The sequence below is a fragment of the Felis catus genome, chromosome D3, assembly GCF_018350175.1.
Source record: "Felis catus isolate Fca126 chromosome D3, F.catus_Fca126_mat1.0, whole genome shotgun sequence".
Classification (NCBI taxonomy): Eukaryota; Metazoa; Chordata; class Mammalia; order Carnivora; family Felidae; genus Felis; species Felis catus.
The window spans coordinates 1686603-1713210 of record NC_058379.1 but is presented as its reverse complement, the minus strand read 5'-3'; the positions used below and the strand labels follow the sequence as shown (position 1 = coordinate 1713210).

General features: G+C 58.5%; 1 protein-coding gene and 1 long non-coding RNA gene across 5 annotated transcripts in view; one reads left to right on the top strand and one right to left on the bottom strand.

Annotated features, from left to right (window-relative positions):
• ADGRD1 (adhesion G protein-coupled receptor D1) overlaps positions 1-26608 on the top strand; it is a 123074-nt gene that overhangs the window by 34215 nt on the left and 62251 nt on the right. For all 4 annotated transcript variants that reach the window (XM_019814407.3, XM_011287690.4, XM_045042112.1 and 1 more), the window contains 6 exons: positions 535-690; positions 3068-3127; positions 5543-5660; positions 6905-7015; positions 8851-8926; positions 14720-14861. In XM_019814407.3, the coding sequence (XP_019669966.2) occupies positions 535-690; positions 3068-3127; positions 5543-5660; positions 6905-7015; positions 8851-8926; positions 14720-14861 (663 nt within the window). The remainder of the gene's footprint in view (positions 1-534; positions 691-3067; positions 3128-5542; positions 5661-6904; positions 7016-8850; positions 8927-14719; positions 14862-26608) is intronic.
• On the bottom strand, positions 4226-7977 carry LOC123381399. The gene is made up of 2 exons (XR_006588299.1): positions 7860-7977; positions 4226-6246 (listed from the first exon to the last, which is right to left on the bottom strand). It is a non-coding gene; the product is annotated as an uncharacterized LOC123381399 (long non-coding RNA).

Below are 26608 nucleotides of genomic sequence, written 5' to 3'. Positions count from 1 at the left end.
CCTCTGCTTCTTGTGGCCTGTGGCCAGAGGGGTCGAAAGGAAGTAAACCAGACGTCCGGGGACACAAACACAGAGACCGTCTCCTGGGCAGGCGGCACAGCGAGCGGAGAGCAGGAGGCTGTGCGTGGATGCATGCCTTCTGTTTGTGCCCCTTGTCCCGGCGTCTGAGGAGAGATCAGTCCACTCAGAAACGTCCCCCTCTGGAAGCAGTATTTGTAATCATGCTACTTACCTTACTTGGGAGCTTTAAGGGGACAGCGAGGGCGCAGACTCTTGCACCATTTGTGTGGGTGCAAATTCCAGTTGTTTCCCATGTGTTTCTGGGTCAGCCTCTCTGTGCTTAGTTTCAACTCTCAAATAGGTGCGTCTTTCTTGAGGTGGTCAGTACGTGTCAGAGAGTCACGGAAGTGCCTCATATGCGATAAGAGCGGGTGCCATCGTCACGGGGCTTCACGAGGCACGCGGCCTGGAGCACACGCTGAACTTCTTGGACTTGCATCCCCAGCCCAAACTCACACCTCTCATTCCTTTTAGCTGCCCACCAACGCTTACCATCCTATCATAACCAACTTGACGGAGAAGAGAAAAAACCTCCAGAGTCCGGGAACGGTACTGAGTTACCTGCGAAACGTGTCCCTCAACTTACCCAATAAGCCCCTCTCCCAGGAAACAGCGCTGAACCTCACCAAGGTAAAGCTATTTCTTTTCTGCGCCTGGCAGATCAGAGCAGGCAAACTGCCAGATCCAGGAGCACAGGCGTGTTTTGTTTGACCTGCACAGAGTCATAGAAAAGTCGTGAGCTTTTACGTAAAAGTCTGGGTTACAGGCTTCTCGTGAACAGCCGGATGGGGTGGCCCCTCCAGCCAGCTCTGCCCAGCACGCTGGGGCCTCCCTCAGCTCAGACTCAGCTCTTCACCTCCTGTTCCCAGGTCCGCATCCACCTGGCGGCTGACCATCTGGGTGTGCTACCCGGCCGCCTCCCTTGGCAACAGGTGAAGGGTGGGGTTGGGTCTCGGGCAGACGTAGCCCTGGTGTGCACACAGCGTGACCCCCCAGTGCCGCGACGTGCACGTCGGTGAAAAGTGCCAAAGTTACCTAAAGTTAGGTGCCATTTATGGGATGGAATCAAGGTGCTTTTCACTCTGCAGATCAAAGTAGGGGCCGATCCCTGGCTCTTGTGGACTTAACTTGATCTCAGCACCAGGGCTCTCGGCCGAGTGGGTTTCCCTGGGGAGAGTGCAGTGTAAGGGTCCCGAGCAGGGTGCAAAGGGCTGACAGCAGGGTTGAATTTCCCTCCACGGCTGCTTGCCCAGTGCCCTTGGTCACGCTGCTCATTTACGATATGGGGGCCACAACAGGATACTCGGCTCGGGGGACCCAGGTGGGCTCGTGCGAGCGGAGAACAGAGTCTGGCACAGGTGAGCGCTCAGTTAGGGTTCTTCGTCCTCCCAGACCCGCTGGCTGCAGACGGACGTGAAGGAGCTCGGGACACCCGGGCGTCCTTAAGGGGGGGAGGGGTGAGTGCTGATATCTTTGGCGTGCTGGGTTCCGGGGTCCTGGCCCCTGCCCCGTGTCCCCGGCCAGGCACCCACCTTCTGCCAGCCTCGGCGTCTCTGCCAGCGCGGAGAGGCCATTCCGCTTCATCCGCCTCCTTGCGGGAGTGGTTCTGGCCGCCGGGGACTAGCAGCAGCACGAAGGGCTTACTTCACACAGGGGCGAAGGAGTGCTCCACCTGGGCTCCAGTGCTTCGGTCTTCCCGCACACCAGGGCTCTGGGCGACAGCGCAGTTCTCCACACACTCCCCCGCGTTTCCCACCGCCTGCGGGGATAGCGCCACACCCCACGCGTCGCCGACCGCCTCGAGGAGGGAGCCGGAAATGCCTTCCCAGGGTTCCCCGTTCGGATCTCCCTTCACAGCTGATTGGGCAGAACTCGGTCACATGACCACCACCTGGCCAGTCGCTGGCCAAGGGGAGCAGACAGGGCGTGATGGCTCAGCCAATCATAAGGAGATGGAGGCGGGAGCAAGGCGCTGTACTTGCGCACTTCCAGGCCCCTCCCCCACCCGCTCCAGGCAGGAGCCCTGGGGTGGAAGGAAGGTTTCCCAGGGGCGCGGGTACGTGGTGGGTGGGCGGTAGCCTCCAGGGTATGTTTGTGTGGGAATGTGGAATCCAGTGCAGGTTTCCACAGGTCATTTTGAGGCTTGGTGATTTCCTCTTTCCCTGCGCCTCCCTCTCTGGGCCTCCTGACAGGGTGGGAGATTGCAAACTCGGCCCTGGTCGACCGAGGGAGGAGTAGAGGCAGCGGTTCACCTGCAGGGGGTGGCCGCAGCCTCGGATCCACCGGAGTTTCATCTGTAGGGCAGTCTCTTATTTTGCAAGGGAAGCCTCATGCCTGGATCCTTCAAGTGGAAAATAATCCAATTTTTAAGAAGTGGACAGCTAACGGACGTTTGAAAGCAGTTATTTGCGGATTTGTGAGGCGGGTTCAGCCTGTGGGCTCTCGGTTTGGGACCTCTGGTGTGGGCCCCGGCGGAGAGACCTGCCTGGGCGTCCTGCAGACGAATCCTGCAGATTTACTCCAAACCCCACCCATCTCTGATTGGGTGAGAAGTAAAAACCCTTGGCGTCCATTATCCAGTTTTCCATGATGTCCTGGCTTCTCACTGGCTAGCACTGGGAGGGGGAAAATGAGGAAAAATCATTTCCTGTGCTGGGTGATAAGGACACTGTTAGCCGTATCTGGCTGTGGAGTACTTGAGCTGTGGCTAATTCAAATTGAGATGTGCCCTAAATGTAAAATACGGCCTGGATTTTACTTTTTAGGCCAAATATGGTCTGTTGCTTGTTTTGCTAATCAAGTTTTATTGGAACGTGCTTGTTCAGTTCTGTGTTGTCCGTGGCCGCATTTGCACTACAATGGCAGGGTTGAGTGTTTGTGACAAAATTATACTCAAAGCCTAACCGCTTTACTAGGTGGGCTTAAAAAAAAATAAAAGTGCCAACTCCTGTTCTAGATTATAAATTCTAAGATACGTGCTAAGCAGTGTCATTTTGTCTGCCTTTAGGCTTTCTTAAAAACCATGGGAGAGGTTCTTCAACTGCCCAGTTGGATTGATGTGTCAGAGGTAAGACAAAAAAACATTTGAGCTTCAAAACGTACGTGCTTTGGGAACTGCCATGTCTTCCTAGAAGTGGTATAATTGTGGCCCAATTCACATCTCTGAGAGAAATGATGCATCCCTCCGTCCCGCAATCTGGGACATTAGAGCTCAGACCAGATATACAACTGATTTGAGGTGCCTTGTCTTCTGTATGGCTTAAGGCTTGTGTGTCAATAACATGCCACTGTCCTCCACACCGAGCAGGGAGGGGGTTGCAGTTCTCCATGAGGACTGCATACTTGGTTGACGTTTATCATTTTTCATGATAAATTTTTTACCATCACTTTCTTCTCGAATGGTAATAAAAACATGTTTTACGCTTAAAGGTCACTAGCTTATGTGAAAAAAGTGGAACACGTGGCAATATGTACTTCGTGATAAGTGTAAGAACCAAAAAAGCTTCTCTTTTTCTCTGAACAGCAGATAGAGAATGGAATACTTTTTTTCTTTTTAAGAGTAATGTCATTGACTTTACTGTTTGATAAAACAAGTTAATAAGCTGTAGAGAAGGTAGAAATTGCAGATGGTAAGAAATATATAAAAGAACAGTCACCTGAAGTCTTACGGCACATTGTGACCCTGAGCACTCTTGCACACGTCCCTTTCCATCTAGTTTACGTTTTGCTCACGTGTATATATTCCACAAATACTCTGTATGCGTGATTTAATCTGGCTGTCCTTAACTATGTCCAGGGCAGTTTCCAGCAACAGTAGCTATATCAGTCAGGCTAGGCGAGGCTGTGCTGCAGTAACAAAGAGGCCCCTGCATCTCGGTGGCAGAGCACAGGTGAAACTTTTCACTGATACAGAGTGTGAAGTGGGTCTCAGGAGCCCTTTCTCAGTCCAGTGACCTGGGGTCCTGGCTCTGTCCGTTTTCTTATGTTGTGGTCTTGACGTGGGACCTACAAGGTTGCCTGGTGGGGTGGGGGACGCATAACTGCTTAGCAGGGCCATACCCACACCGGTCTAATATTAAAGTGCTTATTCTCCTGAACCCCTATGATGTTAAAAAAACATTTGCCGGTTGGTGGCAGAAATGTTATTAATGAGATTGCTACAGGATTTACATTTGATGAACTTTTTATTTGAACAGTTTCAAACAGAATGAGCTTGGATTTAACCCTGGCAAAGGGAGGGGGGATAAAGGATCCTGCATTTAAGATTGGGATAATCTTACCTAGAAACCTTTTCTAAAAGGCACAGCCGTCTAGAGTTCATGACCTCCGGGGGTGGCTCTGTACAGGGCTGCAGCCTGGGAAAGCCTGGGAACATGGCCAGCGGAGGACCTGAGTAGGCCTATTTTCTCAGCATCATTTTAAAGTGACTTTTTTTGAATGCTCCGCCACAGAACAGAAACGATCATGAAACCATTCAGGCTTAGGCAGGCTCGACTGTTCCTTAGAGAGAAGGTACAAATCAGCCACTGCCCAACAGAACTGCCGGCCAGAAACACAGATCTCCATGTGCTCCACCGGGCTTAGCTGATTGAAACCAGGCCACAGGCCTGAAAGAAAATGTCTAAAATTGGCCTCCCTGTTCTATTTCCACCTCATTAGATTCCCATGGAGCATGTGTTTGTGAGAGAATGCTAAGGACGCTTAGCTGACAGATGGTTTTCAGAAAGGCGGGAAGGAGAGAGGGGCATGATGGCAGATGGGAACAGCCACTGCGTGCCTGGGTGGCTGAGAGGCCCTGTCCCTGGTAGATGAGTGTCTCACGATGAGGGGCAGTCAGCCCAAGGTGGGCTGTCTGCAGAGATACGGGGTGACCAGGAGGGACCCCTGCCTTCTTGGGGGCAGTGACCACTGGGATCCTCTCTGCTTGGGGGATGCAGAGTAAGTGGAGAGGGCCCTTGGAGGGAAGGGGTGCACCAGGAAGGTCATGCAGAGAGGATCTGGGGAGCTGGCGTCCATCCCCTGCATGTAGAATAGGGTGAAGCCGCTGGTGTCCTTGTCCTGGAGGGAACTTGGGGCCAGTTAGCCCCTTCCGCGGGAAACAGAAGGGGGCATGGCAGGGCCGGTCAGAGATTGGCTGAAGTTCCTGGTGACTTCAGGGTGCAGCTGGGACTGGGTCTCTGTCACCTGGGGCTAAGCCTTGGAGCCAATGGCTTGGGTGGCCCGGGGGACTGTGTTCCGCGGGCTCGGTGGGGCGTTTGCCTGTGAGAGGGGTAGTGGCACGGCTCCTTCCCATCCGGTCACGGAGAGGTCTGGCCTGGCCCACCATGGCCTCCGCAGACACGCGGCGCTCTACCTTTGGAGGGGGAGGGGGCACCGGCGGCGCCAGTGCGGAGCAGGACCCCGCGAGCTCGGCGAGTGCGTCTGGGGAGGGCAGTTGTGCCCGTTCCATTTGCTCAGTTCCTTCACGTTGTGTCGTTTGCAGGACAACGCCGTCGTGCTGGGCTTGATAGAGACCGTCGACACCGTCATGGGCCACATCTCTTCCAACGTGCAAGCCAGCGACCCCCAGGTCACCATCATCGGCTCTTCCTCCATGGCAGGTAGTCGTCCGCCCAGGGCGGGACGCGGCCGTTGGTGCGGGCGGAGGCGCGGGAGGCGCGGGAGGGACGCTGGCCCCTGGGGTTCGCGCTGACGGCCCTGCGTCCACCTGCGCGCGCTCACGCGTGCGCAGACACATCCGCACAGGTGCGCACCCCCACGCGCACAGGCGCGCACACAGCGCACGCCCATAAGCGCACAGGTGCGCACACACGTGTGCAAATGGACGCACGCAGGTGCACACGCAGCGTGTAAACACGCGGGCACAGGCGCACGCACAGCGTATGCACGCGCGGGGATGAGTGCACAGGCAGCATTTACACACACGTGCAGGTGGGCACACACATGCGCACAGACGGAGCACCACGCCCATCAGCCCAGACAGACCTCGCTGCTTTTCTGAACCGGGTCGCCCTTACACGGAATTACACTTTGGGGGGAGAGTGAGATCGGGCACAGGTGCTCAGCCACGATAATGCGGACGCAAAGCTACGTAAGCATTTGAATGCGACTGGGGGACCAGCCTGATCTCGTGCTCGGTCGTCTGTGCTCGGAACCGAGTCGAAAAGCCGCGGCTCCTTTGAGTGCCTGTGAAATAAAAGGTGCAGAATCGGGTTTCCGAGGGCCAGCCGGAGGCTTGGCCTAAATCTGCCTCTCCGGGATGGTCGGAGCAGCGTCCCCCCCGCGCTGACTTCGCAGCGCTTCCCGCCTACAAGCCTTGACCTAGGGAGCGTTGCCGAGCTCCACCGCAGCAGCCGGGCTCTGGATCAGAAGCCTAGTTGAGCCACGGAGGATAGTTGTAGTGGGAGTTAGTCGGCCGCGATGGCTCCCTCCGTGCCATGACACGTTTGCCTGACGGCCGGGAGGTGTGTGTCTCGGGTGCCTTCCTCCTCCTGTGTCTCACGGGGTCCCCCAGAGTGTGGTGAGGAGCGGCTCCCCCTCCGCACGGGGGGGGGGGCGCTCATCGCGTGACTGAGAGCCATGGTGACAGAGGCCCGGAGGGCAGGAGGGGTCACCTCAGGCCACGGGGCCCCCACAGCGTGTGGCCGGATGGACACGTTCGCCACGCTCGAAATTACTTTCCCCGGACTCTTATTTTTTCAGGTTGTCATTTTCTAGAGGTAATTACACTACCCGGGGGAGCGTGTTCTTTTAAAAACAGCAGAGGCAGATGGGGTTTTACAGCCCAATTTCCTGCGCCGCGGAGCTGACTGACTGTGGCTTCCTGTCTCTGGCTTGTTCTCAGAGTTCTCTGTGGCCAAACTCCTACCCGAGGCCATAAATTCCTCCCACTACCGCTTCCCGGCTCAGGGGCAGAGCTACATCCAGGTTCCCCACGAGGCTTTCCGCAGCCAAGGTGAGTGCAGCTGCGGGGCCCGCCCGGGAGCTCGGGCGGGGGGCCCGCCAGTCCTCAGCCCTTCGGATGTGTTGCCAGCTGTTACCTGGCGAGCCACCGCCCTCAGACCTGCTCGCCTCTTCCTGCGCTCCGGGCCGGCACTTCTCAGGGTGTGGCGGGAAGCTCCCGAGACGCTCACTCAGAATGCTGATTCCCAGTGCCCTCCAGCCTCGTGAACTGGGACTTGGGACAGGGGCGGGGAATCTGCATTTTGGGGAGGCTCTTGAGGCGATTCTGATCCACCGTGAAAGACGCCCTGTGTCCTCCCAAATCTGCACCGAGACATCTCAGCCGCATATGACTAGATGTGGCCATCTCCCCTCCCCTGTCCCTGGCCTCGGGCTGGGTTTGGGGTTTGTCTGCCCAGGGGGCCTGGGTTCTGCTTCCGTCTCAGGGGCTCAGGCAACTCTGGCCATTTCCACTGCAGTCACAGTCCCTCCAGACTCCTTGAAAAGTGACTCGTCACAGACTCGTCCCTCGGGGTGTCAGGGGAGTCGTGGATTTGACTCAGCTCCTGATGCTCTGGCCAGAGGACGTGGGATTCCCAGGGTTCTGCCTTAGAGACTGGGGACCAAGACCAGTGTGGGTGGTGTAGGATCACGGTGTCCCCTCCCCAGCAAGGAGTCCCCTCTCGCCAGCCCTCGGGAGCCCACCTCTGCTCCCTCCACCATCTTGCTTGCCTGTGTGAAAGGTGCCCGGGGATGTCAGATGACAGCCCCCTACACTTGGGGGGAACTCCAGAAAGGTCTGGAGATGATGCTCTGATCCGCCAGGGGCACACGTGACCTTTGCTCATCTCACACACCTGGCTGCATGAGCTGGAAACCCTCAGTGTTGCCGAGTGAGCTGGGCCGCAGCCTCATGCTGTCCCCTGTGAAGGCTCCTCCCCCCGGCAGCAGGACTTACTGGTCACGAGCACTGACCGGTGGCTGGAATTCCTGGGAATTCCGGGTTCAGCCACTTACGGGTTGTGCGGCCTTACGCAAGTTACCGAACCTGCCTGTGTCGTGGTCTCCTCATCTGTGAAACGGGGCCGGTATTCGTACTGGGCTCGTAATATTGTTTGGAGAGCTGAATGAGCAAAGCCCCTCTACGTGGCACATGCTGAGACTTAGAGAATGTTAAAGACATTCCTGAAATGTTAACAGAGTCGACAAATATCCCCGACGATCCCAGGAAGACCGCTAACCGCTTATGCTCCAAGCGCTCTCCGTGAAGCGGGTGGAGGGAAATAACAGAAAAAATGATTCCTGCGTCAGAGCTGTCGCAGGGCAGAGGTGGGACCCAGCCGAAAGGCATGAAGGGCATGTATGTGGTCACTGCCGCTTGTAAACCCTGCGTCTGCCGGCTCGTTCAAGCACGCGTGTTACTACAGATGCCTCATACCCCAGCAGCGAACAGGACGTGCTCACCCGGAGGATGCAAAGCTGGAGGCTGGCGCTGGGACCGCCCCTCAAGCGGGGCCCTGTGCCTTCGTGAACTCTAGCGTTTCTGGCGAGTCTGGCTCCCCCCCTGGGAGCTGTTGTATCTGTCTGTCTGGAGTTGACTCAGGGGAGGAGCAGGGAGTCATTGTCACGGTTGAATCCACAGCTGAAGGGTCACAAAGTTTCTACTCAGACTCATGGAAAACTCTACCCTGAGAGTCCCTCACTTTCTCCCTCCCCCGCTCCCCAGGAGCTGCCCCTGGGGTTTTGGGTGTGAGGGTCTGCACTGTGCATTGCTGGGCAAGTGGGTTTGGCTGGGGGCTTGTCACCAGGAAGATTGACAGGTGTCTGTGACCCTCTCCTTTTCCCCAGCCTGGACCACCATCGTGGGCCTTCTCTACCACACGATGCACAATTACCTGGACAACATCTGGCCAGCCAAGACCAAGTGAGTCCCTCAGGGTCACATGGTACGGAGAGGGCAGTGGGTGTGTGTGTGCTTGTTTGCTGGGTGGCTGTGACACCCCCACTTCCCTGCCATCACAGGCATATACGATATAGCCTTGGAGGACCCTGGGGGTTCGGCGGGCCCTGGGTGGGCAGCCTGAGAGTGCAGCAGTCAGGTGACCATATCTGCCCTGCCTGGAAGGACCTGCGTGACTGGGGGCGAGTGACCCAACTGCCTGAGCCTCAGCCGCCACTTCTGTAGAGTGGGAGGACAGCGGCACATGTCTCCAGCAGTCAGGGTGTATTAGATACGTTGGCTTAGGTGGAAGGTGGGGAGACTGGGGTCTCATGAGACTAAGGAGGCTTCAGGCACAGTTAGATCCAGGGACCCAGGGGATGCCTTGCGATCTGATCTCTCCGTGTCCTGTCTGTGCTCACTGTTGTGTTGGCTCACGTCCAGGGAGGCCTCTACATAGAAGCATGGCAGGCTCCGGTAGCCCCCACCTCTGGGTCCTGAGGTCTCCGAAGGAGAGGAGCCTTTCCAGAATGTGCTCGTGGAAACTCAGGGAGGGCTGTGATTGGTCCATTTGGGTCATGTGCCCCTCTTGGCCGCCCCCTTCATGGTGGCCAGAGCATCCTGCTCTCTCATTGGTTAGGTCTGTTCACACGACCCTGTGGAAACACAGGGAGAGCAGTGATTGGCCCGTTTGGGTCCTGCCCCCTTTTGGCCCTTCCACTCATGGGGGGTCAGAGCATCCTGCTGTCTAGCTGGCGGTGTCTGCTCACGTGGGGGTGGGTCAGCCCTCTCAGACCACAGGGAGAGGCTGATTCCTCCGAGAGGGGAGGGGAGGGGAGGGTCCGTGCCTCCCCTTTCATGGGGTTGCCCTCACCCCGGCTTGGTGAGGCTCCACTTGGGTCTCTTGCCCCCCAGCTTCCCCCCTGCCCGGGAAGCTGCGGGCCCCCTCTGCTGCCCTGCCCTGCGGGGTGGGCTGCGGATGCTGGCGCTGGAGCCGGTGGTGTGGACCCCTCGGTATTGGGGCTGTGTGGATGCCGGCTGTGTGGCCCCCTCGGTAATGGGGAGCAGGCTATTTGAACTGCGTCCGGATAAAGGGTAGGGGATGAAGACCTTGTGGGAACACGGGTGGCTGAGCCCCGGCGTCCTGTCTCCCAGTACTGCTCCTTCCCACCGCCTGGAGGGATGCAGCCTTTGGGGAGAGGGTGGCCTAGGGAAGGAGACAGCCACGATTCTGCTCTGGACCTGGGACCCATCGCCCTGGGAAGGCCTGCGCTTGGACAAGTTTCCTTATAACTAAGGAAAGGGGCCCTGCCACTCTTTGTGTGTGATTTCCAGAATTCTTCAGGAGAGCCGTCAGAGGAAAATGCCACCGCTTTTTCTCAAAAAGATGCCCTCCCACCTCTTTGGGGGGACACTTCTCCAATCCCAAGATTATGAATGAAAAACGGGCCCTTCCCTGGCCGCCCTAATCTGCAGCTCTCACAGCTGAACGTTCAGGCTGAAGCGGATTTGTCGTCGCAAAACAGGAGCTGTGTGTTCCTGAGGCGGAGCCATGGGGGTCAAGGGTAAGGGCGTGCAGGGAGAGCGGCATCTGGACCCCCATCCACATCTTCCTCCTGCCTCAGACTAGCAGAGGAAAGAAAAGGTGGAACTGCTTTTTACGGACGCCAGCGTGTACGCGCATTTCAGGGGACAATTTGCTGAGACCGAGTCGAATCGTGACCCCAGCCAGGTGCCAGCAGACTTTTTCATAAAGGGCCAGATAGTAAATATTTTTGTCTTTACGGGCCATACTGTCTCCCTCACAACTACTCGTCTGCGCTGGAAGTGTGAAAGCAGCCTCAGACAACGCGGAAAGCAGTGGAAGCGGCTGTGTGCCAATAAAGCTTTATTTATAGGAGCAGGCAGCCGCCCAGGCCTGTGTTTGCACACCCCTGCTAGACGGTTCTGTCAGTGCTGGCAGCAGCAGATGGGGGAAGAGGCTGTGTTTGTCCTGCCCCGCGTTGGGGTGGGGGGTGGGCCAAGGCTCTGCTCGAAGCCTGCAGGTGGGACATTCGGGGCCTTCAGCCTTTAGCGCCCTGCTGCCCTCACTGCCCCGGCTGCCCCCAGGGAGGACTCTCGGACGCCTCAGAACCCATGCTGGCGTGATCTGGACCCCCGCGGTCAGTTCCTCTTGTCTCTGAAAGTCGTGGGCTCTGAGACTCGCACCCCGGGCGGTTCCCCTCCCCCCACGGCCCCCTGCCCCTTAGCAGTAACGCGCGCCGGCCCCAAAAGTACACTCCTCTCCCAAAGTCCAAACGTCTTGCAGTGACGAAAACGTGTTTTTCATGTGTGGGATCTTCAACCCGGGTGAAGGTCTAAGGTCAGCACTTGGTGCAAAAGCGTCTTCTTGTTGGCGACGTTAACCTGGGAAACAAAGTCGCTGAAATAGCTGCTCAAGTACAGCCCCCATACGTGCGGTCTGTCCTGCGGCATCAGGGCGGGACGGAAGTCACCGGCAGCGTCGTGGATGGCAGCACAGAGTCGGTGCTGGGCTCCCGGCTCTCTTCTCCCGGCGGGGCCCTTACCGGCTGCGTGAACTGGGCAGATGCCTGGCCGTCTCCGTGTCGTCCTCTCTAGAGTAGGGGTGGGGACAGTACTGATGTGTGAGGCCGCCTTGAGCACTAAGTGAGTTAATTGTTTAAACAAAGTGCACTGCTCCTAACGACATCTGTAAGTGCTTGCTTAACGAGATCTGTAATCACTCGATAAGAGGATTGGACGTCCTCGCCACAGTGACTGGAAGAGAGTTCTGAAATTCCGCGCCTGGTTAGGGTGAGACCAGTAGAGCCAGCTGCCTGCTTGCCTCCGCAGCCAGGCCCCTTCCCCTAGCGTTCTGCACGGGGCCTCTGTACACGGAAGGTTTCCGTGAGAAGGGAAGGGGCGGTGGGGTCGGAACGTTCTCTCAGTCGCCCTTGGGGGCAGGGTGGGGCCAGCACGTGAGTCTAGGGCATGAAGCTGGGGGTCAGGCTGGCACGGGGTCACCACATCCACGGCCACGCCCTGGGCGGGCTGCTGCAGGGGCCCCGGCAGCCACTGGCAGGGGCGGCGTCTCACTGTGCACGGGTCCTGGGGGCACGTGGCCGGCCCCTGCTGGGCCCCCTGGACACGGAGGGTCCTTGGAGCGTCATGTGCCCCCTCGTGATGAGGACCGCTCTGCTCTTCCCAAGGGCCGTGCTGTGCCGGGCAAGCACCTGGGACGGCCGTGTCCCTCAGAGCGGGGCTGGGGATCCGCGCTGGGCACGGCGTCTCCGCTCCCCCTCCGCAGGTGGAGACCCGGGCCCTCTCCGGGATGTTAAGGCTGCCGGGGGCAGAGGCAGGGCTGTGACTCGGGTCTCTAGGTCTCCGCGTCTTGTTGACAGAGTCACGTGTGCTGCAGGAGAAGCTCCGGGGGCTGCGGCTTACTTAAGTGTCCGCACGCGTCCTTCTTGTAGAGTAGTGCCATCCGGTCAACGCGAGAGGAATGACAGAATCGGGAAGACGCCGCCCTGCATGTAGTCGCTGATGGGGGCAACGTCGTCAGTGGGTGTTAACACCACCGGGTGAGGGGCAGTCGTGGAACGGGGTCGTGCCCTGTCGCCCCAAGGGTACTTGTTAGTTCACCAAGTGAGCAGGGTACCTGAGGCTGGAGACGGCTGTCAGGTGCCACTTCAGCCAGCTGGTCACTCTCAATATGGTCAGCACTGGGGCGTGATATCCTGTGTCTCCCCGGTGTGACGCCATGGAGGGAGTTGACGTGGCCCGTGGAGTGATCCTGCCCCGGATGTGTGGCCTGAAGCCCCACGCGAGGAAACCGTCCACGGATCTAAAGTAAGGGCCGTTTTGCAAACGGCGGTTTGCACTGCTGGACATCCACGAAAGAGGAAGAACCGTGGGGACCGTTCCAGAGTTCAGGGGCCCACGGAGCGGGGCTCCCTGGCGAACGCACAGGCCTCGTTGGGACGAAACAGCCGAGAGGCACAGGCGGGGACCAGGCGTCACATCGTGTTAGCGAATCAGTGTCTTGGCTTCCGAGTGTGGTGACTGGGACTCGCTACGGAGGAGGCTGACTCCGTGCTTAGAAGGGGCTTGCTAGAGCGTTTAGGGGGAGGAGAGTCATGGCGTGCTTCCTCGCAGTTCAGCAAGAAGAAAGTTGTACGTGTGTGTGGAGGGCTTGAGCGCGTCAGGTGATGTGACTGTGACGCTGGCAGGGGACCAGGGGCTGGGGGCCTAGGAGTAGAGCGAGTGTCCACTGCACGCTTTCTAGCAAGGCTTCTGCAGGCTTGACGGGGAGAGGGCTTTGAGCTCAGTCGAGGGAGGAAGAAGACTGTACGCCCAGCGCGTTGGCCGTCAGGATGACGGCTCCGTGGGCGCAGACACGGGAAGGTAGCAGAGTCCCCCGCCAGACTTTGGAGAGTGGGTGGCAGGCAGGCAAGGTCCCAACCAGGCAAGAAAGCAGCAGGTGACCGGGTGGCCCGTGCGGGATCCCAGGGACCCCACGTCTCTGGCGCTCCGGGGTGGCTTTCCAGAGTTGAAGTCCACGCAGCAGACGTTTGCCGCTCGCTGACTGTGTGCAGGCAGGCTGGGACCGCGGTGAGGCAGGCAGGCGCCCGGGGCGCAGACCTCAGGGAGGCGCTCACTCGTGGGGTCGTACAGGGACCACGCGTGCCAGGCCCTGAGTGTGGGCTCCTCCTTAAAACCTGCGTCCCAGGCTCCTTGCCTCGCCCCCATCTTGGCCCTGAGTGTCACTTTGACCTCATAACTCCATGAGGCAAGTATCATGTACATCAGGTAGGGGTCTTTCGATCAGGGTGTAAGGAACAGAGAAGCTGGCTTGAACTGTCTTAAGTAGGAGGGTAGTTCGTTGGATCGTGTCAGCTGAAAGGTGCACGGGCATTTTGGCTTCAGGAGCAGCTCGATCCGGCGTCCAGTTGATGTCACTCTGCTCGATCTCACTTCTGCCCTGGTGGGGGGCTCCTCTCCCAGCTCATCTCTTCCCTCCTGATTGAACCACTTCCAGGGCACCTCCTTCAGGGCCGACGTGTAGCCGAGAGAACCGAGGGTCTCTGACCCAGCATTTTCCATCTGAATCTTGTCACATCTCCTTGGACTTTCCCGTGGGTCATGTGCCCACCTCTGCACAGTCACCATGGCCTGAGGGAGGCAGTGACCTGGGTGGTTCAGGCCTGGGCAGCAGGGCTCACTCCTGAGCCGATGGAGTCAGCAGCAGGGCACATTGGCTACGAGGGGGGCAGGGGGTGGTCACCTGGAGGAAACGGAGGGCCCTTAACGAACGCACGCCGGGCGGCAAGACCACAGGTGCCCGCCACACTACCATCGATCCCATCTTTTTATAAGCTGGGAGGTTAAAGGTCAGACAGGTAAGTCACTTACCCAGGGTCACACAGCTGAGTGAGTGGGATTGCCGAGATGCAAACCCAGAGCTTTGTCCTTTCCATCCGTCACGCTCCCTGGGCCACATCTTCTTCCAGCAGACTCTCTGTGAGGTCGCCCGGGGTGCCGGCCTCCAGCCTCGCAGAGCAGGTCCTGGATGACAGGACTCTCCCTGCAACATGGTAGTGCCCGCTTGTAGGTCTCCTCTGCGGGTCCTGGTGGGTAGCGAGCGAGACCAGTCAGAGCTCCCCCCAAGAAAGATTTCAGTCTCCAGAGTTTCGGCTCTAACGTTGAATTCTGAGCCAGGTTCTAGCTGCGTCCCCTCCCCCTTTTCTGTTCTGTAATGATTTTCCGTTTCCTTCCAAGGATTGCTGAGGCAGCAAATTACAAAACCCACCCGCTGTCTGCAGCCAGCTACCTGATTTCCCTGGAGGTGTCCCCACCGCCAACGCTGTCCCAGAACTTGTCAGGATCTCCTCTCGTCACGGTCCAGCTCAGGCACAGACTGGTGAGTGAAAGTGAATCCGCTCTCGCTTCCGGTCTTTGATCTTGCACTGAGGAGACTGGGTTGTCTGTGGGGCCACAGAGAGACTCTCAGGTGGCCCTGGTGCTGGCCCACGCTGGCGTTTTCCTCTCCCGAGAGCTTCTTTCCTGAGACTATTTCTGGGAAGTCCCTCAGTGGTCATACGGTGTAGACCCTAGGGAAAAAGGCCTTTGGGACCAGACGTAGCTTTCGTAGATGTGTGTGGATGGATGTTTCTGATTTACAGTAAGCGTCTTTCTAGGGGCACCTGGGGGGCTCAGTCGTTTGAACATCTGACTTCAGCTCAGGTCACGAGCTCACAGTTGGTGAGATCAAGCCCGACGTTGGGCTCTGTGCTGTTAGCGTGGAGCCTGCTTGGGATTTTCTGTCCTCGCCGTGCACCTTCCCCGCGTATGCACGTGTGCTCATGCTCTCTCTCTCTCTCTCTCTCTCTCTCTCTCTCTTAAAAATTAACATTAAAAACAAAGTTATTCTTGGAGGAGGGGGATGTGTGTCTTGATGGTGCCATCAGTGTGTTCTCCGTGGGAACCACGCTTTGGAGCTGAGGGTGGGGGGCCCATTTCTGCGCGGTTTTGAGTGATGAGTTCTTGGTCCCGCTGTGTCGTAACTGGGACTCCGTCGCATTTGCTTCCCTGCTGTCAGTGGGTACGAATGGCAGGTGTGATGGGACACACATGTGCTCTGTCCTTTAAACAGCGCGAGCTTGTCTCGTGCCGGGATGTGTCCCGAGATTCGGTGTTGATTCAACACCCAGGCGGTGTGTTTTTTAAGGAATTTATTTCAGAACTCACCATATGTTCAGTCGTTTGCACTCGTGCCGAAGACATTTCCTTCCAGCATTTTCTACACCATCCTGTCCCATCCTGTTCCACCAACCTTAACTGAGGACTTACTGTGTGCCGACCGCTGTGTCCCAGGCCTCTCCTGTCCATCCCTTCCCTCTGCACCCACAGTCCTGACCTCGGAATGCCCCGGCACCCGGCCTCTCTCTCTTTTTCAAACAATCACGAACCATTAAGAGAATTTTAAACTGTGGTAAAATAGACATAATCTAAAACTTGCCGTCTTACCCATTTCTAAGCACACAGTCTGTGGCATTAGCACATGGACGCCGTTGTGCCACCCCCATCCGTCTCCAGACGCTGCCACCTTCCCAAAATGACGCTCTGCCCTCACGGACGCTACCCCCTGCCCCAGCGCCCACCACCTGCTCTCTGTCACCGTGAAGTGACTCCTCTAGGGACCTCACGTAAGTAGAGTCCTGCACTGGCTGTCCTTCTGGGACTGGTTTATTCCATCTGGTGTCGTGTCCTCAAGGTCCATCTACGTGGAAGCACGTGTCAGAAGTTCCTCCTTTAAGGCTGAAGAGCGCTCCGTTTTCCTGTATGTAAAACATGCATTTTCTGCGACCCCACATTTTGTTTACCCGGCCACCCACCGATGGACACTTGGGGTGCTCCCCCCTCCTGTCGGCAAGATGCCGAGCATGTGGGTGTGCAGGTACCTCCTCCAGACCCTGCTGTGGTCCTGGGTGTGCGCCCAGTGTCCTAGAGTGACGCCGTGCCTCTGCGTGCTCTGTCCTGAAGCCTCTCTTCCAGCTGCGCAAACTTCTCCAGGTGCCCAGAGGTCTCTGGCTCACGGAGCACAGGGCCCTTTCCAGCATCCACTGTCTCCGATGTGTGGACAGTGTTGGGTCCCGTCGATGCCCGTGGCCCCTCGACCCCCTCATTGGCTTCCAGGACGTGTCCTCTTGGGGGGCGCCCCCGTGCCCTGGGCCCGTCCCCGCTGCATCACCTCCTCTAACTCCTTGCACAGGTGTCCCTGTCACAGGACCACGTAAGTGTTTACCTGTCCGAATCCACAGAAAAGCTGACGTGTCAGTGTCGCCACATACAGAGGTCACTGAAGACCCAAACCTACGTGGCCCCCGTGGCCTCAACACAAAGCGTCTGTTCCGGTGGGTTTCCGAACTCTGGGTGCCCAGCAGGGCGTTTCCTCTGGGCCTGTCACTCCTCTGTGCTCCTGGCTTCTGCCCCGGTGCCGCCCTTCCCTCCGTCTGCGCCTGAACCTTGGTGCCAGCCTGGGTTGCTGTCTCTGGTCCCCGCCCAGCACCCGTCATCCCCTTATTCCCTTGGCTCAGAACCCTTGTTCCTCCTTAGTTCTGCTGGGCCAGGGGCTTCCCGACTGCCCCCGTTGCCGCCTCCCCCCGCATGCCCAGACTGACCTTCCACAAGCCCAGACCACGTGAGCCCACCCACCTGGCTGGCATCTTCCGTGACTCAGGTTTCTCTGAGGAAGAATCTAAACTCTGGGCCTCGGGGACAGATCTCTGGCCGAGCGTCCCAGTCCGGCTTTCTGCGTGAAGCCTTCCCTCCAGCGAAACGGGAACGGTGGCTCCCGGCTTTGCTCCGGGCGGCGGCTCGGTGCGCGCTGAACATCGCCACCCCCCCTCCCCCCCTACCGCGTGAGCGGCTCTGTCCCCCAGCTGTCCTGTCTTCGGCACACATTTGCACGACTCCTTCCAAGGAGAGGATACTGGTCCCTGGGACGGAGGTCCCCCCGCTGCCACCATGCAGAGGGAAGAGCTCCGAGGCTCAGCGGCCTCGGAGGTTTGGTCCGCACGAGGGGGGCGCGTCTTTAGTGTTCCCGCGGTGAGGGTGTCACAGTGTGGCCCGGAGACAGCGCCGGCCTGCAATCGAGAGCGTGCAAATGCAGAGGAGGCTTCTTTCTCAGGACTCTGGGGCCGTCGTGGGGTTGAGGTTGAGGCTGCCCTAGTGGAGGCGGAGGCCGGGAGTCACGGCGGGCGTCGGGGCCCAGACTGGGCCTGGGGCTGAGGGACCCCGGGCTGAAGCCAGGGCAGCAGACCCAGCAGGAGGGCCAGGGACCTGCCTGCGGGGGCGGGGGGGGGGGCACGATGGGGAAGACACGGGGCTCGAGTGCTGGGCTCTGTGGGCTCCAGACACCCAGTGAGTTCACACGGACACACACACATGCGCACACACAGCACACGCATGGATGTACATAGAGCCAGAAAACACACACACACACCCATGCCTAGTACACACACAGACACACGCATCTACATCAAGTACACACACACACACATCCATACCTAGCACACATGGACATAGTACACGCCCCATACCCAGCACGTGCGCGCGCGCACACACACACACACACACACACACACCCCTCTATTGTGTGGTCAGGCAGGCGAGAGCCCCGGAACTGGCAAGGGGGGGGTGAATTTGTTCCACTTATCAGGGCTCCTTCCTCCTCACAGGCCCTCTCTGAGCAGGGCCACCCCAGGGTCCGCCACCCTCGGGACCCCGCACCTCTGCCTGCTCTCCCACCCACACAGCCCCAGCCCTCCTGCCTTCCCCTCTTTCAGAACGGGGCCGCCCCATGTCGACCCCACACGACCTTCCTCACAGCGCCCACGGGCTGCGGGTGGTAAACCGAGTTACTGCACATTGTTAGATTATGGTGCTTACTGTTGGCATTTTCCCGAGGGGGGGGGCACCATCTATGGGACCCTGGCTCCCTCACCTCTGGCCTCACCCCTTCTGGGGAGCACCCTCCCCCGCGATGCCGCCTGGTGCAAACTGTGCTTTTGGAGGGTGGCTTGTTCCAGGGTTTTCCGAAGGAGACTTTCCAGCCAACGAGACAAAACCTGAAACTTTTCCAGGGGTCCGCTGGCCCCGCGAGCGGGTATTTCTACCCCGCCGGTTCTTCTGCACTGTTCTGCCTTCTGCTTATTTCCTGACGCGTGGACGCCTGCGTTAAAGGGGATAATCTCATTGTCTCCTTAGGAAACCAACTTGGGTCAGTTCCTGCTCTGAAACAAAGAGCCCAAACAGAGCCTGCTGGCATTGAGGAGTTTTGCTTTGAGACCCCCACGCGTATTCCGGTCCCGGGTGGGCCTGCGGGCGGGGACCGGGTCGGATGGATGAGGCAGCCGGGGTGGCCGGGCTCTGTGTCCCGTTCAGCATCGTGTGGCCGGCCGAGCCTTGAGCATGTGTGCATGTCGGGAGTCCGGCATCCAGGTGCCATTTTGGTGTTTGCTTCTTTCCGGTAGTCCCACCCCTGTGCTTTGGCCCACGCCGCTGTGCCGATCCACGGCCGCTGTGCCAGTTCTACTGTGCCCGCCCCCGCTACGCGGATTCTCAGCCGCTGCGCCAGTCCTGGCCGTGCCGATCACAGCCACTGGCAGCCTTTGCCGATGCAGTGTCCCGTCTGACTCCGGGGAGCCTGCTGAGCGAACACAGCTCGGACAGCTCGGAACGCTCGGCCGGGCAGCCGGTTAGAGGCTGTTGAGGGGGACGCGAGCGCGAGCAGATGCACCCTGCCCTGAGATGTCCCTGAGGGCCCCGGCCCGAAGGGAGTGCCGCGGTCTTGTGACTAAACGTGGGTCAGAGATGTCGGCGTTCCCGCCAGTTAAAATCGCTCACGGCATCTGACGTGGATTGTAATTTGCAGCTCAGGATTGAACCCTCACCTTTCCCTGGTCAATGAAGGTGAACCTTTGCTGCCCCCGGAAGGTGGCCAGGCCAATGAGACGTAGATTCTTCGGGCGCTGTGAAAATTAGAAAACCCAGATGAGCGTTTCAAAGAGCTAGGTGTCGTCAGCCTTGAGTGCTGTTGTCTGAAATTCACTTATCAAACGGGCTTTCACTTTGACTGTGAGTCCCCAGGACAGGCCATGGGTCAGGATTGTCCTGACGCTTGGAGGGGATCGAGTCTGATGACGAGATCCATGAGGTTCCAGCAGCAGGACTCTGAGAACAGGTGCAAAGGGAGGGTCTGCCCCTCTGTGCATTCTGACCTCACCCCCGGCTGAGCCTCGGGCACGGTGGGAGCACACACTGGCCCTGGCTCCCCACGGCAGCTGGCGAGGAAGCCCAGGCAGGACAGCGGGGGCTCAGAGGTCTGGTCAGTGCCTGCCGTCCCGGTGTGTGGCCATCAGAAGGCCCCTGCAGAGTTGGCTCGGCGTGGCGGTCCAGGTGACCGTGAAAGGTGTCCATCAGGAAGCCACTGCAGGTAATCACGAGGGCGTGTTAGTTCTCCAAGACACTCATGTGCTCACACGTTCGCTTGTTCGCTTGTTCCGCAGACACTGGCTCCGTGATGTGGACCAAGCGACTCGCCTCTCTGTGCCTCTGTTTTGTCGTGTGTAGTAATACACGCGAGGGTGATAAGACATCCACCGGGTCAGTTAGCTCTTCCTGCTCTGTCTGGGTCTTCTGTGGAGAAACGGAGGCCAGCCGTGGCTAACTTTAGCAAGCAGAGTTTTCCAGAAGGACACCTGCTAGCACACAGGACTTGGGGGGAGGAGTCTCAGCCCAGGGGCCCTGCCCTGCTTTTGTCACCTCAGCCCTGTGAGGTGAGTGGGCGCTGCCCTGTGCTCTGCGCCTGTGGCCCCGACCCAAATGCAGAGCCCCAGGAGGGAGAGTGAGAGGCTGTCAGTGGTCCTGGGGGTCGCATGCCTGCCCCGGGGCAGAAGGTGGCAGGGAAGCAGGTGTCGCTCCCCCAGGAGCACACACGTGGTGCTGTCGGTCCAGTGGTGGTGGGCAGGCGGGCGGGAGGAGCACACGTCAGCGCCGACGCCCCAGTGCACTTGACCCCTGCCCCATCTGGGTGTCAGACGCAGCCCCGCAGGCTGAGGACCACGCGTCCAGAAGCGTGACCGGTGCCAGTGCCGAATGAACAGACTCTCCGAGTTGCCTTAAAAAACAAGGAGGAGAGTTTTATTGGCGCTCAGGTGAGGCACGCCGCCCGGGCCCCACGACCTGCAGAGAGGAGAGCGCTCCGGGGCCGGGACGTGACGCGGGGCCGCGTGTACTTCCTGCTGCATCAGGAGTGCCGAGTCGTGACCGAGGACGTTCCCGAAAATCACGTTTGTCTCGTGCGTTGGCTCGTGCGAGGCTGCAGGCTTCAGAGGTGCCGGAAGGTAGGGAGGTCTCTCCTCTTCGGTGTCAAGCGTCTCCCGTAGGTTATTTGCTCCCGAAGCAGGCGTGCAGGGCGTGCTCGGGGCAGAGGCTGAGCCCGGGCTCCGGAGCCTGACGTCCGCCCGCGGTCAAGGCGGAGCTTCTCTGGGCGCCCGGTCCCCAGCGTGCAGCGTCTGGGGGCCTTCACCACGGCGTCCAGACCCATCAGAGCCCCAGAGACGCCCGGGGCTGGTGGACGGAGCTGGTCTCCCGGGCGCTGGGCCCGGTGGCCTCAGGAGTTGGTGCCCCCAGGGGCTGCGGCTGTGACCGTGGGAACGTGGCGCTGGGGCCGTTGCCTTGGTCCTGTGGTTCCATGGGACATCGCCACAACTTGTGGTTTTGTGAAAAGAAGCCACGAATCTGGATTTTAAATTATATCTCTGCGTTTGTACCGTTGGCACTTAATTTGGATTTGCTTTTCACGTTGTTGACTGAAATATACCTGTGGGTTCGAGTTCAGCTAGTAGGTCACCACTTTACAAGCTCTATTTTTTTTTTTTTTTTAGCTTTTGATTTGAAGTGATTTTAAACTTCCAGAAAAACTGCAAAACAGTAGCGTTTCCAGGTACCACTCACCCACGCCCCCTCCCGCTGCTGTTTTAAGTACGATCCCTGAAGCCTGGAAGGGAGCGCTGATGGTGCCTCGCTGCAGACAGACGGTGGTTCTGTCCGTTCACCTGCTGGGGCTCGTTCCCGCGGTGGGTCCGGCTCTCGGCAGCTCCCCCAGCCCGTGGCGAACGTGCGGCTTCTTTGTCTCCGTGACCTTTTTGCTTCGCACGGTTAGTTTGCGGGGCGTCCCTCACTTTGGGGACGGTCTCATGTTTTCTCAGGATGCAAACCTGAGGGTCATGCAAATCTTTGGGGTTATGCGCCTTTGACGAGAAAACCACAAAAGCGAGATCAAGCTTTTCTTCCTGTGTCTCGTCAGCCTCTGTTAGTTTCCTGTGGCGGCTGGAACAGCAGAGGCGTATTCTCTCCCGGTTCTGGAGGCTCAGAGTCCGGGTCCGGGTGTGGTGGGGGGTCCCGGTCCAGGTGTGTGGGGGTCCAGGTGCAGGTGCGGTGGGGCTGGCCCCTCCCCAGGCCTCCCCTCGGCCCACAGATGCCACCTTCCCACCGTGCCCTCAGAGGTCGTGCCCTGTGTGTGTGTGGGCGGCCTGCTCTCTGTGTCTTACAAGGACAGCAGTCGGAGGGGACGGGGCCTCCCTGCACCTCATCACCTCTGTGGGGTGCTGCCTCCCCACAGAGCCCCATCCTGCGGTGCCGGGGGCCAGGAGTCCCTTCTGCGGGTTTGGGGACACACAGGCAGCGAAGGGTGTCACCTGCTGTTCCTGGTGACGTCCCCTGCGACTGCCTGGTCCGGGTGGCGTCTGCCAGGTTTATCCCCCGTCAGCTCACCGTTGTTGCCTTTGCGAATTTTGAGTGTCCTGCGGAGGAGAGCACAAAACCTCACAGCTGCGCTTTGTCTCCTCGTACCTCACCGTGAATTTTATCTCCCGTTGGCGGCTACCGCCTGTAAAAACTAGTGCTGTACCGTTTGCCTAAAGGCGATTTCCCGTTTCTGTCATTGCTTCTACGTTTGTTAAGTAGAGTTCTGTTATGAGAGCAGCTTGCTATTTATGGGCCCAATCACTTATTTATATCGATACGACTCACAGATATTCATTTTATTCTGTAGGTTATAATCTAGTGATGATCCCAGCCCCGACCATCCGGAGCTTTCTCCAGTTGGCTCCTGTGTCCCTTTGATATGCCATCCTGGATCTTGAGTCTTTCCTTACCGGTAGAGGTGTTCTAGGCTCGTGGAAGCAACCTTTTCTCCAGGGAGCCCTGCTTTATCTTACTGGGGACTGGTGTTTAAACACCAGGGTCTGGGTGCCGGGGGCGCTCACGTCTGCCGGGGTGCCACTGCTGCTCGAGGCCCTGAGCAGACAGAGCCGGGAAGTGTGTGAACGCACGCACAAGCAAACTCGTGCCCGGCGTACGCATCTACATGCACGCGTCTGTACGTGTGGTGTTGAGACACGAGTTCCTCCTGACAACTGTTTCCAACCTGACACCCAGGGGTCGTTCGGGCTTTTCTACATCCGGGTCCTCCTTTTCCTGAGTTAGAAACCTGGCTGTCATGATTCTCAGTGTTTTCTCGTATTTGTTCAAGCCGGGTGCATAATTCTGGAATTGCTCAGCCCTTCCCCTGTGGGAAGCAATCGTACTAACTGGAGGACGGTCTTTGTCTTCTTTGTCGTTAGCCATGTGCCGTGCGGTTCTCGCTGTTTGTCAGAGCGAGCCGGGCTGCTTTTCTTCCCTTCAGAGTGACTTTGTGATTCCTTTGTGACACACTTAGATCCGCCTCTGCTTGTTTGCCTTGCGCGATGGGTGTGCCCCTCTTGTGGCGATCTTAGGGGCTGACTTATTTGGAGCGTGTGGACGTGGCCCCACAGGGTCCTGAGGTGAGATGCGTACAGGCAGGTGCCCGGGGGCTCCACTGTGGGGCTTTATTCAGCCATCCGGGGCTTGTCAGGCTCCTCTGCTGCGCGTGGGCATTTGCACCGTCACCCACATTTGTCGTTACAAACGATCTGTTGCAGTGAGTGACCTTGTTCTGCACCTTCCTCTGGGGAGTTCGTGTCTACGTGGAAGCGGGCCCTCCCAGGCCTGCCTCTGCCCTCCCTCGTGCTGGCCCTCTGCCAGTGTCTGGGGGCCGTGGAGTGACAGACCGTGGAGAGAGGGAGACGCTTGGGCCCTGCCAGTGCACTGAGTCTGAGAATGAGCGCTCCGGCCCGATTCTGTCCTTTACCTCTCTTGAGATCTCTCTTGAGATCTTGGGTGTTTAATTCATCTTTGAAGATGCGATGCTGTGAGCCGTGAGCCACAGCTAATGAGGAGTGGATTTGACAGATTAGGTACCTCACTATGGTTTGGGGAGTGGCAAAGCCAGATGAGAGTGAATTCCTGCCCATGGTGGTGAGGGGAGAGGGGGAGGCTGGGAAGCAACAGGTGTAGGAAGCTCTGCACAGCCGTCTGAGTCCAGACTCCGTGTGACCCGGGTCCCTGTGGACGGCGGTGGGAGGCGTGACCCAGGTCCCGGTGAGGGCGCTGGGAAGTGTGACCCGGGTCCTGGTGACGGTGCTGGGCGGTATGACCCGGGTCCCCGTGGACGGCACTGGGAGGTGTGACCTGGGCCCCTGTGGATGGCCCTGGGCGGTATGACCCCGGTCCCCGTGGACGGAGGTGGGAGGTGTGACCCGGGTCCCCGTGGACGGCGGTGGGAGGTGTGACCCGCGTCCCCGTGGACGGCGCTGGGAGGTGGTTTTGAGGGAAGTTGGAAGTCACCAGGGCTTCAGATGGAAGGTACTATTGACGTGCTTTTTTGGGAACACATTCTGTTTTCTGTGAAGGACATCCTTTCGGCTTCTAGATGCAAGAAGCTAAGGACAGAGTGTTTGGAGAGGCATCTCTTTGTCGTAGAAGGCTTTGCTGTCTTTCAGTGGCCCTTGATGTCTTCTTGCTACACACAGTAGCATCCTGCTGGGCCCAGAAGACAGTGAGAGTGTGGGGTGTGTGGTGGGGGGGGGGGCACAGACACTTCCAGAGTCTCTGAAGCAGCTTGCATTCCGGGTCTGCTGGTCTTGATCTGGTGCCCAGTGCAGTAGTGCTGGATGGTGGCTGGAAGTCTGCGTTCGTGTCTTCTGTGAAGTCGGAAGGTGCCAGTTTCAAAACCAGAGAAAAAGAAAGGGTAGATTAAAATGCAGTCCCTGTTTTAATGGTTGGTTACTGCAGTTATTTTTAAAAGAGAAAGGTTTTGAGCAAAGACTCTCGTCTTGAGGAGAGGCGGAGAGGAATTTTTATCATACCCAGAGAGGGTGGTAATTGAGGCTTGTCTTCGCCAGGCATTCTCTAGGGTTTTGGGGCTTTTTCTTTTGAAGGTTGCTTTTGCATTTCTGAGGACGTTTTTGGAGGCAGGCTTTTTTGAATTAAAGCGATACGTCTGATGGGAAGCATTTCTCGAGGAGGCCTTCACCAGTGCGCCGTGTGGGGCGAGCTCAGAAGAAACACAGGGTGCAGGTGGTCTCCCCGACTCTGCCGGGGGAAGCGTGGGGTTCGGCCGGCAGCTTTTCTGTTGCGGCGACGGGGCCAAGGCCTGAGGCCCAGGGTTGAGGCGCAGGGTGGCGTGTGGGCTCGGAGGGGTCTCCAAGGGATGATGGAGGCAGGCCGGGCCTACAGCTGTCCTGGGGGCCCCTTAGCGGACGCCTCCTTACCCCTCCGCCCCCGCTGCCCCCACCGCGGCATTGAGTCTGTTACCCTGGGCGCTGGGCGCCATCGGTTTCTCTGCTCGTGAGCCCAGTCGGTGTTCAGACCCCGGGCTCCGGAATGTGCACAGTGAGAACGTGTGTCGCGGGCATGCCTGGGGCCGGGGCTGCCTTGTATCGGGGCTCCGTCACGGCCTTGGGCCTGTTCAGTTGCCCCCGGGGCACTGACTGGTTTTCTTAAGCTTCCCTCCTGAGCCTGGCAGAAGTCTCCTCTCCCCAAAGTGCCTGCCTTACTGCCTGGGGGGCACGTTGGTCACTGAGAGCCAGCACACCTGTATCTCGTCGGCAGGGCTGATCAGCGCCAGGCCCCAGGCGATCAGGCCCCCAAGTGACGCCAAGCCCCCGGCACTCACGTCTCCACGGGCACAGTGAGGCGCAGACACACGGGGGCACAGAGCTTCGGCCCCTGCTGTTCGCTGGTCGTTCAGGCGGGAATCTCCCGACTCCCGCGGCATCCGCCTCTTTCGCTCCCCATCACACTGAGGAGCTGCTTCTTGTCAGGGCGTCCCCGCCGCGGCGCTGTTGTTGCGGGCCCTCCTGTGTGTTCGGGGTGCTGGGCGGCATCCCGGGCCTCTACCCTTGCGATGCCCGGAGCGCCCCAGTCCTGCTCACTGCTGCGTCACTGCCTGCTGTATGAACGTGTGTAGCACTCTGTGCATGGTTTGGCTCTCCTGGTTTAGGCTGTGGAAGAGTCACTTCTCTGTGATTCTTAAACTATGACCATCAGAACCAGATGTAAGCGAAGCGCAGGCAAGTGGGCTTGATTCCGGTCTGAGGCGTGAACCCTCCCGGTGGGTTGTAGTGTGCAGCCGTGACTTCTCTCGGATTCGTTGTGAGTGAGAAAGGCGCTTCCTTGTCTTCTTGTGGTCACTTTTTGGTGCACTAGGGACCTAGAATATTCCTGCCTTGCAGACTATAGTGAAAACCACGGTGCCCACATATGGCTGTTTGCAAGCACAGCACGCACACATGTATGAACGTACACACACACCTGCGCACACGTACATGAACACAAACACATAGGCACACACACAGGCACACCCATGCACACACGCATGCAGGCACATGTATGTGCACACAGGCACGCAAGGCACATACACGTAGGCACACCCATGCACGCACACAGGCACATACATGTAGGTGCACACATGCACATATGTTCATGCAGGCACACACATGTGCATGCATGGCACACATACACACATGCACGCATACATGTGCACCCAAGCAGGCACACACGTACATACACGTGCACACATGCACATGCACACATGCATGCACACACGTGTGCAAGGTACACACAGGAGCAACACATGCACACGTGTGCACACAGGCACATACATGTATGTGCACACACGCATATGTGTGCACACAGGCACATGCACACCCACATGTGAACAAGTACACACACATGCAC